At 35.6% G+C, this 12,834-nt stretch overlaps 1 protein-coding gene across 1 annotated transcript; it reads right to left on the bottom strand.

The window, feature by feature from the left end:
* Nucleotides 1-9,075: 9,075 nt before the first annotated feature.
* Nucleotides 9,076-12,191, bottom strand: LOC133690672 (protein ROOT INITIATION DEFECTIVE 3-like; the record flags this gene model as incomplete). The annotated part of the gene is made up of 7 exons (XM_062110920.1): nt 9,076-9,214; nt 9,388-9,630; nt 10,489-10,581; nt 11,418-11,509; nt 11,611-11,730; nt 11,871-11,986; nt 12,066-12,191. Coding segments are annotated over 6 exons (708 nt in total), but the record flags the coding sequence as incomplete, so codon positions are not given.
* Between the last annotated feature and the right edge of the window lie 643 nt (nt 12,192-12,834).

The following is a 12,834-nucleotide window of genomic DNA, read 5'->3' as shown; positions in this document are numbered from 1 at the left end:
ATATATATATATATATATATTAACAAAGATTATTATTTATTTATTTAATTAAATGCATGTATAGATTTAATTTTAGATTTATAATTAAAATTCTTGTTGTAAAAAAAAAAGACATTTAAAAATCTTACATATATTTTTTTTTTTGCTGAAAAAATTATACGCATTTCAAATAACTAGTAGATTGCCAAGGGAACTGGGAACGCATCAATGCTCAAACCAGAGATCAATCTCGATCAACTGTATATATTTTTTAATTACATAAAACATTCGATGAACAGAGCCTGTTGTGTTCTTTTGTTGACTTAGTCTTAACTGTTGCTGCTGTTTTTGGTTAATAATGTCCTGATTCTTTGGACTTCAGTTTAGATTTGATTTCTTTGTAATCGTTTGACCACGTCTTTAGTGGTTCTGTTATTTCCGATATTCCTGCTATGTAAAGGCTGATATAAAGCCTCAGTTCTTCAACTGCAATAATACAGTCTCTTGCTTTTAACAATTATTTGTGTAGTTAAGAGCTTACGAAACTGACATTTGGTATCAGAGCCTCAACACATAGGGGGCTTGATTGAGAGTTTTGTTTGGAATTGCAATTCCTAAACAAGAGAGAAGAGTGAAACACCTGGTGAGTGAAACACTAGAGCAGGAGTGAAACACGAGAGAAAGAGTGAAACACCAAATTGAGATAAGAACGAGAAGTCTGAGATGGCTACAGATAAATATGTTCAAGCAGCCATTCCTCAGTTTGATGGTCACTATGACCACTGGGTTATGCGTATGGAGAATCTTCTTCGTTCAAAAGAGTACTGGGATTTGATAGAAACAGGAGTTTCTTCAGCAGCAGAAGATGGAGCTGTGCTAACCGAGGCACAAAAACAACTCCAAATCAAAGATTTAAAGGTAAAGAACTATCTGTTTCAATCCATTGATCGCACTATCATGGAGACTATCCTTGATAAAGGAAGTGCTAAGAGCATATAGGACTCTATGAGGCAGAAATATCAGGGATTAACACGAGTCAAAAGAGCTCAATTGCAAGCTTTAAGAAGAGAATTTGAGGTGCTGCAAATGAAGGAAGGGGAGAAAGTGGACGAGTACTTTGCTCGGACATTAACGATTATAAATAAGATGAAAGTTCATGGTGAGATGATGGAGCAAGTCATGATCATTGAGAAAATTCTACGATCAATGACTTTCAGATTTGACTATGTGGTATGTTCAGTAGAGGAGTCTAACGATTTGAGCCAACTTACCATAGATGAACTTCAAAGAAGCTTACTTATTCATGAACAAAGATTGAATCGTCATTTTCAAAATGATGAAAAGGCTCTGAATGTTTCATATGAAGGAAGCGGAAGTAGAGGTGGTCGAACGTGGGAAAGGCAGAGGCAGATATGGATTCAACAAAGCACTTGTGGAGTGCTACAAGTGTCACAAGCTAGGACACTTTCAATATGAATGTCCTAGCTGGGAAAAAGGAGCTCATTATGCTGAAATAAATGAAGAAGAAATGTTGTTGATGGCTCAAACAGAACTTACCAACTCTAAAGAAACAATGTGGTTTCTTGATTCAGGCTGCAGCAATCATATGACTGGTGATAGGCAGTGGTTCATTCATCTGGATGAGTCTTTTCGGCAAGTTGTAAAGCTTGGCAATGACACCAAAATGACTGTAATGGGAAAAGGAAACATCAAGCTTCGAATTAATGGTACAAGTCAGATGATTGCTGATGTATTTTACTTACCTGAGCTCAAAAATAATCTTCTTAGTATTGGTCAGCTCCAAAAACACAAACTGGTTATTCTAATGGAACATGGTGAATGCAAAATTTATCATCATGAACGAGGGTTACTTATGAGTACTCAAATGTCTGCTAATCGGATGTTTATTCTTCTGGCTGAAAGAGAAACACGGGTGCAAGCTCAAGTCTCAATTCCTACATGCTTCAAAACCACATCTGAAAATCCAGCTGACCTGTGGCACTGTAGATATGGGTATTTACATTTCAAGGGCTTGAGTACCTTGTCTTGTAAGAAGATGGTGAAAGGCTGCTTCATCTCAGTGAGTCCTCTGCTGTTTGCACAGTATGTATGATAGGAAAGCAACATCGATAAATCATTCCTAGAAAGAGTATGTGGAGAGCTACACAGAAACTGCAACTCATTCATGCTGACATCTGTGGTCCCATTACACCTGAGTCAAACAGTCATAAGAGGTATATACTCATGTTTACAGATGATTATAGCAGAAAGCTGTGGACTTATTTTTTTGAATCTTAAATCAGAAACACTTGCCATGTTCAAAAAATTCAAGAGTCTAGTAGAAAAAGAATCTGCAAATGTTATATGTTGTCTCCGAACTAATCGAGGTGGGGAGTTTACCTTATCTAATTTTAATGAATATTGCAGCTCTAATGGTATTGTTAGACAACTCACAGCAGCCTATACCCCACAGCAAAATGGGGTTCAGAGCAAAAAAACCGGACGATTATGAATATGGTTCGTTGTATGTTAACAGAGAAGCTTGTACCAAAAATATTTTGGCCAGAAGCTGTCAACTGGGCTGTTCATTTGCTCAACCGATGTCCTACCTTTGCAGTAAAAGACAAGACACCAGAGGAAGCATGGTCTGGGTTCAAGCCATCAGTGGAATATTTCAAAGTGTTCGGTTGCATTGGTCATGTTCACATTCCTGACAAACACCGGCAGAAACTTGATGATAAAAGCCATCGATGTGTCTTTTTGGGGTTGAGTCAAGAATCTAAAGCTTATAGAATGTATGATCCAGTGTCTACAAGAATTATTGTGAGCATAGATGTGGTGTTTGAAGAAGATAAGCAATGGAATTGGGGTACTAAAGAAACTGAAAATCAAATTCTTGCGTGGGGTGACAATGCAGAAGCAGAGCAGCAGGTTACAGAAAATGCTCCAGCAGTAGAGCAACCGGTTGACAACAGTAATGAAGATAATGTGCAACCAGTATATGACAATGCAGAAGAAAATGATAATGCAGATGATAATGCAGAAGAAGAGTAGCAGGTTGACAACAGTGCTATTGGTGACAGTTCTAGTGATACTGACGACAATTCTACTGGGACAATTTCTTCATCCAGCGAAACCGTTTCCGGTCCAGTTCAAGGGAGAGTTAGAAGGATACTAGCTTACTTGCAGGATTATGTAAGTGGTGAAGGGTTATCTTACTTAGATGAAGAAATTAACTTAATGTTGTTTATAGCCTCCAATGATCCTATATCCTTTGAAGAAGCTGCCAAAAGCCCGAAGTGGAGAGAAGCAATGGATTTGGATCCATTGCGAAGAATGGAACTTGGGAGCTGACTACACTTCTACATGGAGCCAAACAAATTGGAGTAAAATGGGTCTTCAAGACCAAGCTAAATGAGAATGGGAAAATAGATAAACTCAAAGCAAGGCTTGTAGCAAAGAGATTCTCACAGAAATTTGGAATTGATTATACTGAAGTCTTTGCACCGGTAGCTCGATGGGATACCATTCGAATGATCCTAGCTCTTGCTGCTTGTAGAGGTTGGGATGTGTATCAGCTCGATGTGAAAAGTGCTTTCTTACATGGAGAGCTGAACGAAGCAGTGTTTAACAACCACAAAGCTATGAAATAAAAGGAGCAGAATACAAGGTTTATAGACTCAAGAAAGCTCTATATGGACTCAAGCAAGCTCCTCGAGCTTGGTACAACAAACTGGAGTCCTATTTCATTAAAGAAGGTTTTGAAAGGTGTCCGAGTGAACATACCTTGTTTACAAAGACAATGGAAGGGAAATGTCTTATTGTAAGTGTATACGTTGATGACCTTATTTTTACAGGAAATAATGTAGAAATGTTTGAAAGGTTCAAGAACTCTATGAAACAAGAGTTTGACATGTCTGATCTTGGGAGAATGAAATATTTTCTTGGCGTGGAAGTTGTACAACATAGTGGAGGGATCTTCATTAATCAAAGGAAATATGCTAATGAGGTGCTTGAAAGATTTGGCATGAGAAACTGCAATCCTGTCAAAAATCCAATTATATCAGGTTTCAAACTTGTAAAAGATGAAGGTGGGGTAAGTGTTGATGCAACAACATATAAGCAAATGGTGGGCAGCCTCATGTATTTGACTGCCACCAGACCAGACTTAGCTTTTGTGGTAAGTTTAATCAGCAGATTAATGGAAAGACCAACTGAGTTACACCAACAAGCTATAAAGAGAGTTCTTCGGTACATTAAAGGGACAACTGAGTTGGGAATCTCTTACCAAAGAGGTGAAGAAGAAAAATTAGCAGCCTACACGGACAACAACTATGCAGGAGATACTGAAGACTGGAAAAGCACATCAGGATATGCATTCTTGCTCAGTTCAGGTGCTATCGCATGGTCTTCAAAGAAACAACCAGTAGTCACTCTTTCCACTACTGAAGCTGAGCTCATAGCTGCTGCCTCTTGCGCATGTCAAAGTATATGGATGCGTAGAATTCTTGATGTGCTTGGCCTTGAACAAAGTAAGTGCACTGATATATTCTGTGATAACAGCTCTACTATTAAATTATCAAAAAATCTTGTTATGCACGGAAGAAGCAATCATATTGATGTTAGATTTCATTTTCTTCTTGACTTAACAATGGATGGAATTGTTAAGTTAGAGTATTGTGGTTCCAAAGATCAGTTAGCAGACATTATGACTAAGCCTTTGACGCTAGAAGTGTTCACAAGATTAAGAGAACTGCTTGGAGTTTGCATGGCACCAAATGTAAACTGACAAAAATTGCAAGTCAGTTTAAGGGAGAGTTTGTTGTGTTCTTTTGTTGACTTAGTCTTAACTGTTGCTGCTGTTTTTGGTTAATAATGTCCTGATTCTTTGGACTTCAGTTTAGATTTGATTTCTTTGTAATCGTTTGACCACGTCTTTAGTGGTTCTGTTATTTTCGATATTCCTGCTATGTAAAGGATGATATAAAGCCTCAGTTCTTCAACTGCAATAATACAGTCTCTTGCTTTTAACAATTATTTGTGTAGTTAAGAGCTTACGAAACTGACAGAGCCATCCCCATCCTCGAATGGAGCGCAAGTGCCGCATACATTATGAACATCAAACGAGTTTAGATAGTGAATTAACGTGCTGTACATGCAAATGTGCATTTGGGAAATGCGATCTTCGGATAAATTGCGTTTATATCATATTTTTTTCGGATTAGTCTATGATGCATTGTCTAACAGTAACCCTCCTTCTTACGGTATCGTATGGGTAAGAGAAGAGCTTACAAAATGCGATACATGGGTTTGATCAGTCGTCATCAATGGGACAGACGCACAGTTGTGGTTTGCAGAGGTTGGTAGGTTGGCTAGGAAGAGGAGAAGATAGATTATTAATGAGAGAAACAGAACAGAAACCTATAAATGTTGTTTGGTATTGCCTGCTCTCTTTTCTGTAACACCAACACAAAACACCCTCTCCCATCCACTCCTGCAGATTTTAAAAAACTCTGTCCAGACTCTAGATTGCTGACGCCTACTCTTTCTTATTAAAATACTGAATAATTTAAAGTTCTTATTCGTAAAAATAAATAAATAATTAATTAAAGTAGTATTTTTTTTTATGTATATCAAGAAGGCATGAATAAAGAGACATGTTCTCTGCAAGAAGAGGTTCGATAGGATAAAAGGAATCCTGGGAAGAGGGATTTTGTTGTTGGGTTGTGTTTTTTTTTTTTTAAAAAAAAAACTTGGCATTATCACCATTGCCCTACCTTATCTTCTCTTCCCCACATCCCCATTCAATAATTTATAGTGAATGCCTAATAAAACCAAATATTCTAAGAATTCTTTGCTTCTCCCACTTTCCTCAACTAGTTCCCTCTCCCATTGGGAACTGCAGGCTGAGAATGTGAGATGAAAAGGAACTCTTTTTTTTTAATGATATTAACTTCTTTTTTTTAATCATATTAACTTAATAAAAAATGGTCTGGCACCTCTCGCTCTCGCTCTCTACATGATTTTCAACACCAACTTGGATCGTTTTCGAATTGCCAAATTCCTCAAACCAAACAGTCATAGCATCTTTGGCATTTAGGGTTTGTTATGGCTTTGAAGTTTTTTGGTATTTAGAATAGTAAAAAAATTTGATAAATGATGATGTCCTGGGAAAAAATTTATGTTTGGAATAATAATATTTTAAAGAGAAAATGTAATGATTTTTTAAAGAGACTATAACTCATGAGTATTGTTTTTTTATAGAGAGAAGGGGTTAAGATGTAATTTTATCTTAATAGTTTTAATGGGATGAAATATTATTGACATGTATATTAATAAGAGATAAATATCTCTTACACAGATATTAATGTTGATGGAAATATGGTGGGCCCTCAATGAACTTTTATACACAATACCTTACACAACATTAATATCGATGCAAATATGATAGGTTTTTAAAAGACTTTTATACATTATTTCTTACACAACATTAATGTTGATGGAAATATGGTGGACCATTAGAGAACTTTTATACAGTTACGAGTGTAAAGAGAGTAGGATTCAAAATATAGTTGAGTTCATGGTGATTGAGTTATTCTCCTAAGTTCAGCCCATAAGGGATGGACGTTTCTTTTAGGCCGAACCCATGAGAATTGAGCTCTTCCCCTAAGCTAAGCCAATAAGAGTTGGGTTCTTCCTCTAATTTGAGCCCATGAGAGCTAGGATTTTCTCCTAAGTTGCACCTATAAGGGTTGAGCTCTTCCTTAAGGTTGGGGCCGTTGGGGCTGGGCCCGGACATGTTGTCTGAGACCATAGGTTTTGGGACTTCAGGGTGGGGGTTAGGCACGTTAAATTTGAGTTTATTAATAAAATAACACATTGCAAAAATATTTAGAAAACTAGAACAATTTAAAAAGTCACAGATGACATTTGCGACTCGTGAGTCCTAAATGTCATCTGCGACTCTCTCAAGTTGCAAAATTATTGGACACAAAATTCAATAAAAAGAGAGGAGAAAGAAAAAAATAAAAAGACTTTAGAGGCACATTAATACTTTGATGACGACGCCACTGGTATCGTTAGAAAGATCTCAATGGTACGAATCCAACATTACCATGAAAATTCACAAACAATGATTGGAGTTGGTCACACGAGCTGCCCAAAGGCAAGTGAGCCCTGACACCTTTAGATGACTCATGTGGTTTACTTTGTTCACTGTTTGTGGCTTTCTTTGGTGGCATTGCATTTATCTTGTCGAGATCTTTTCAAAAGTACCAATGGTGTTATCATCGGAGCTCGGTGTGCCTCTAGAGTTATTTTATTTTCTCTCTCTTATTTCTCCACAAATTACAAGAGGAGAGAGGAGAGAGGAGAGAGAAAAAACAAACAAAGAGAAAAAAAATGACATTGAAGGCACATCAAAGCTCTAATTAAAACAACACTTTTAGAAAGATTTCAACAAGATAAATTCAACAACCTGAAAAAAAATCACAAACAATAAACAGAGTGAGCCATACGATCCGTTTAAAAGTGTTGAGGCTCACTTGTCTTTGGGCCACTTATGTGACCTGCTCTGATCATAATCGGTGACCTTTCTTAGTATCATTAGATTCATTTCATTTTGATTTTTCCAATAATACTAGTGATGTCATCATCGAAGTTTTGATGTGCCTTCAATATTTTTTTTTTACTTTTTTTTCTGTTCTTTTTTTTTTATTGGACTTTTTAAAATATATCGTTTTTCTATATATATATATATATCCTAAAACACTCTATGTCTTTGGCGTCAATTTTTGGCGTCAATTTTTGGAGAGTACATTTTCAGAGCCCTCGCCAGTCTTTCCTTCGATGAAAGCTAGCGTGTAGAAAGAGGGTCCAGTTGATCAGACTGTTTTTCAGGTAAATCTAGCTTCATCAGTGCCGTTTGCGTCACGAAACTACAGATGAGCTCACAAGCTGATTTTTGCCTTGTACAGTAGTACATTTTGAGCCGCGCATTCTTTCAGCTGTTTGCTTATTTTATTTTTTTGTGATTGAATGGCTTTGAGCACACAATTACAACGCTCATCTGCGTCCACACATGGACATTTTGGCTAAAAATGTGCATCTATCATCAATCAAAAGCGAACAGCTTAATACCAAAAAATTTAGTTTAATTGTTAAAGTTTTGAATTTATTTTTTTAAAATTACTAGTTTAAGTATTATAAATCTTAAAATTATTAAAAACTTATTTGATTATTAATTTCAGAAACTTGAGAAATTTCAGAAATTTAACAAATTAATCGAGATGTATATAAATATACTAAAATACCCATGGTTAAAAAAAAAAAAAAAAAGAACCAGCATCTGCCTACCTAATTATTCGTCTTGCGTCTTTATCTCCTTACATTTGCTGGAAAAATCCTATTTAACTGTCTTAAACTCCTTCGAAATACTTATTGTACAAATTCATTTTCACCAATGATAAGAACTGCAATGCTCACCCTCTGCTAACCCCTAACCAATTAAGTAAACGGACAAAGCTCATCATATGACTGCTCATGGAAACAATGAATCAAATCTGAGCACCCAGTCATCATAATGGCACTTTGTTCCGCATGATGCTGTGACAAATTCATGGGATTCTTTAATTATGAACATCAACTTCATATACAAGGATAATAAATTCCAGAGGCAGGGGAATCAGGAAAGCTAAGTTGACCTTCTCTTGGGGCATGAAATCCTGTAGTTGGGCTGAGGAGGATAAAGTAGTCAAACCCACAATCGATAAAGAGTGAAAAATATGAGTGTGGTTAATCATCCAGCTTCCATGGAATGGCAGTAACATGATTGAAGCTCATCTGTCTGATAAAACTTTTACCGTAATCCTAATCTTGAATGTTGTTCCCAAATACCTTCAGGATGACTTGTTTTTGATGGTCAACAAATGAAAAATTCCAAAAAAAGGACGTGATTGTGAATAACTAAAGCGGAGGTTCTCACCACTCATCGGATTAATGGCAAATACACTGACAAAAACTTTGAAGCCATTCGTGCAATGAGAAATCCTTTGACATCTCAGGTTAATATCTGATTTTCACTCCCCACGTCATCTCCATCCAAGAGCTCGTCCTCGCAAAATTCATGCAAGTTGTCATACATTTTCTTCCACCTTTGAAGCATTTGCATTGATTGCGTGCAATCAAGCTTTAGCTTCTCCACCTCCATTTCAGCTGCAGCAGCTGAGCCTTGTTGCTGGAATCAAAATTTTGTAAATACAAGTTACAGAGATTCTACGCGGTTGGACAGAAATCAATAGGGAGCTCTTTCTAAAACAACACTCATCACAGTAACAGTACTGGAAAATTTGAATTTAGTTATCTGCATTAATAAAGTAAAAAAATGAAAATTTTGCAGCAATTAAGAACCTGAAGTTCTTCGATTTGACAATTAATCACTTGAAAGCTGATGCATGAAGAATCCAGAGGATTATTGCAAGACTCCTGGAGATTATCTACTGCGTAACGATTTTCTCATCCGTTGTATTGATATACTTATTGACCGGAGGTGGTAATGATGATCCATGCCTTCTTGAGTAAGCGTGAGCATGTGACAACATTGCGGGTTCAAGTACGCCATTCGTTTAAAAACATGGATATTGTTCGCATGACCTTTGATTCGTGCAATGTCAAATCACAATACAGAAATGTAAGCATAGAAAGAAAGAATAAAAATTAGGAATAAGGCAAAAACCATATGCAAATAAGCAAACGGAAGTCTAGGTAATTAGAACAAAACCTTTTGCATGTTTGAACACACTAACCATGTTATGTGTTTTTGGGTCCCAAACCTCGAATCATACCATCCTCCCTATCCAGCAAGCAATATATTTCCATTTGTATTATATGCTAAGAAAGTAACAGTCTTGCTGTTCAATACAAAGCATATATAAGTATGTATAATAACAATTATTTGAGTGCTGCTGCTGATGCTTATTAATATCTAAAGATCATGTAGGAACCTTCTAAATAGCATAGGAAATCGATTCATTATCTTTTGAGTTGAAAAGAAATCTATGAACACCTCTAAATCTATGGAAAAAAACACCATGTTCCCCAGGAGTGAAACTTAAATCTGCATATTAATGGGAAACATTTCTCCAAAATATAGCATGTTCACAATCTCCAAAATATAGCATGTTCACAATCTCAAGATCTAGGCCCTTGTCAGAAGCAAGAATTGGTCATGCCATCATGACAATGAAGGGCAGAGCAATCGAAGGCACTGCTGATACCATGATGAGTCTTGCTACATAGCATAATTAAATACTATAAAGTACACACTTGTTACAAAAATGAAATACTACAAAGCACGCACCTTAAATTTCAATTAACAAAACAATCCAAAAGCAAGAGGCTGAGTTACTTGGTGGAAATGATATGAGCAATGAAAACTTCGAACGCAGAAAATTTACATGCTAGAAGATTGCCACATTTATGACATGAATATCTGTAAGAAAAATCACAAACCTGTGACTAGGTAATGAACTGATGATATGCAACCAGTGACTTTTGCTAGATGAGCTATCAGCATTGAGCGCAGCAATGTGTATCTTGCCATCTCTGCCACCAGCATAAAATACATGTTCATCAGGGTTCAATGTGATCGCATCAATTATAGAGGGAAACTGTATATTTCTTAATAAGATTCCGTTAGATAAGCTCCCCACCTAATACAATCCACATCGGAAAAAAAATCTAGCACATATCATGAAACAAATTTAATGCAAAATATATGGATTCAAAAAAATTTGAAAGAGTACAATGCTTATAATAAATATACGTGGCTCTACAAACAGCATAAAAATTACATACAGTGAAGCAAAATTGTTTCCGATGATAGAGTGCCAGTCACAGGATAATAGACAAACCACAAGCAATTTAATCCAGAAATTGTAAGATCATATATCGAGTTGCAACGCGATTTTCTTATTTGAACAAAAACAAAATTAAATAATTACAGTCCCCATTTAAGGTAGAATCTTTCTGCACAAGGAACTGGATAGTCCTAGCCACTCAAAAACCATGCTAGCGAATAGGCACATCAAAGTATATCCTAAATTTATCAAAGAAACATGTTATATTTCCCCAAATTGGTACTGAGTAAAGAATTTTAATCGGCTAAGGTTGTAAAACTAATTTGTTTAAAAAAGCATCACTTGCAAGCTCGTCTCCAATTCTAGGAGTGGCTCCCTTGACGACCTTTCTAAGCAATCAGATTCACTGAATACTGAACTCAATTATCATAATCCAATTATAGATCGATATCTTAATCCAATAAACATCTTATCAACTGATTTATCGCTAGAAGTATGAATTAGTGTCCAAGTTAATGGAAAAAATTATAAATAACATGAAAACAGTGGAAAATAATCATTTTCAACAAAGATCACATCAACCTGTTACCATATTAGTGACACGCAAAGTATGCTCTTGAAAGCTATGCTCGTAAAGTGTGCTTGCCTGCTCTGTTTGATAATCATCAAATATCCTACCTTGTACAAAAGAAACTCAATTATACTCCACAATCATGAGCATAAAAAATTAACCATTAACATTAAACAAAAAGCTATAAAAAACCAAAGGACGTACACGAGTAGTGACCAGACTCGAACAGATACATCCTCAGAACCAGAAACCAAAAGAGAATCATCTTCTGTAAAAACCAAGCAAGTAACAGTCCTGTAATGGGCACGCCATTTCTTAAGCAATCTACCCGTCATTCCATTCACACGACAGAAATATCCCAACAGCCAAATTAGCAGCTCTTCGAACTAATTTCCGCTGGCCAAAATCAACAAACATATACGAAGAAAAGAAGAGAGAAAGAGAGAGAGAGCAAGAAAATTCACCTCCCCAAAGTATATATTCCGGGATAAACCACCTCCAACAAGATAAGTGCCTTCACTATTATAGCAACAAGCGGCTTTACCGGCTTCTCTGGGAAGCACTGAACCCCGACTTGAGGCTAATAAATGGATAGAAATGAAATATATCAGATTAAACATACTTAGATGAATTTAATCAAACAGTTCAAGTGCATATACCTTAGACCAGGACCAGTAGAGAATGCCTGAAGATGCTTTGGGGTCCTGAAGCTGGGAAGAGGCCAGGAAGCGGCGGCCGACGGAAGTAAAGCCGTGAGGAGCGGAGGCGTAGTTATTAAATATTTTTTTTTATAAATATATTAAAATAATATTTTTAAAAAATTTTATTTTTAATATTAGAATGATACATGAATAAAAAAAATATTAATTTAAATTTAAAATTCAATTTTTTAAAATAAGCGGTAACAAAAAACAAATGATGTAGTTTAGTTTACTGGGCTTCCGCTTTGAAACAGTAGGCTTCAACCTTGAAACAATGACCAGATGCTTAAAGGTTGTTTTAAAATATTTTTTTATTTAAAAATATATTAAAATAAATTTTTATTTTAAAAATTTGTTTTGATATTAACAAATCAAAACAATACAAAAATATCCTAAAAAATTAATTTAAATCTAAAAAATATTTAAAAATATAATTGAACTGTAATATCAAATATAACCTTAACTTGACGTTGTAATACAAATTCGAGAACACATTATGTAATTGCTGCAAGCCTACCATTACAAAAATAACATATATTAAATAGGTTGTCTAAAACCCTATACTAATAAAAAAAATTCATTTTTATTTTTAATATTTTCTTAATAAAAATCCAGTCTTTTATATCTAATTTCATGACCAATTTATCAAAATTTGTTAAGGAAAGAAAACAATTCAACAATAAAGAATCAAGGTGTAAAATAAAAATAAAACTCATGGCTAATCTAA

Source organism: Populus nigra, chromosome 4, assembly GCF_951802175.1.
Source record: "Populus nigra chromosome 4, ddPopNigr1.1, whole genome shotgun sequence".
Taxonomy (NCBI): domain Eukaryota; kingdom Viridiplantae; phylum Streptophyta; class Magnoliopsida; order Malpighiales; family Salicaceae; genus Populus; species Populus nigra.
The sequence above is the reverse complement of the archived record's forward strand: the minus strand, read 5'-3'. Positions and strand labels throughout refer to the sequence as shown.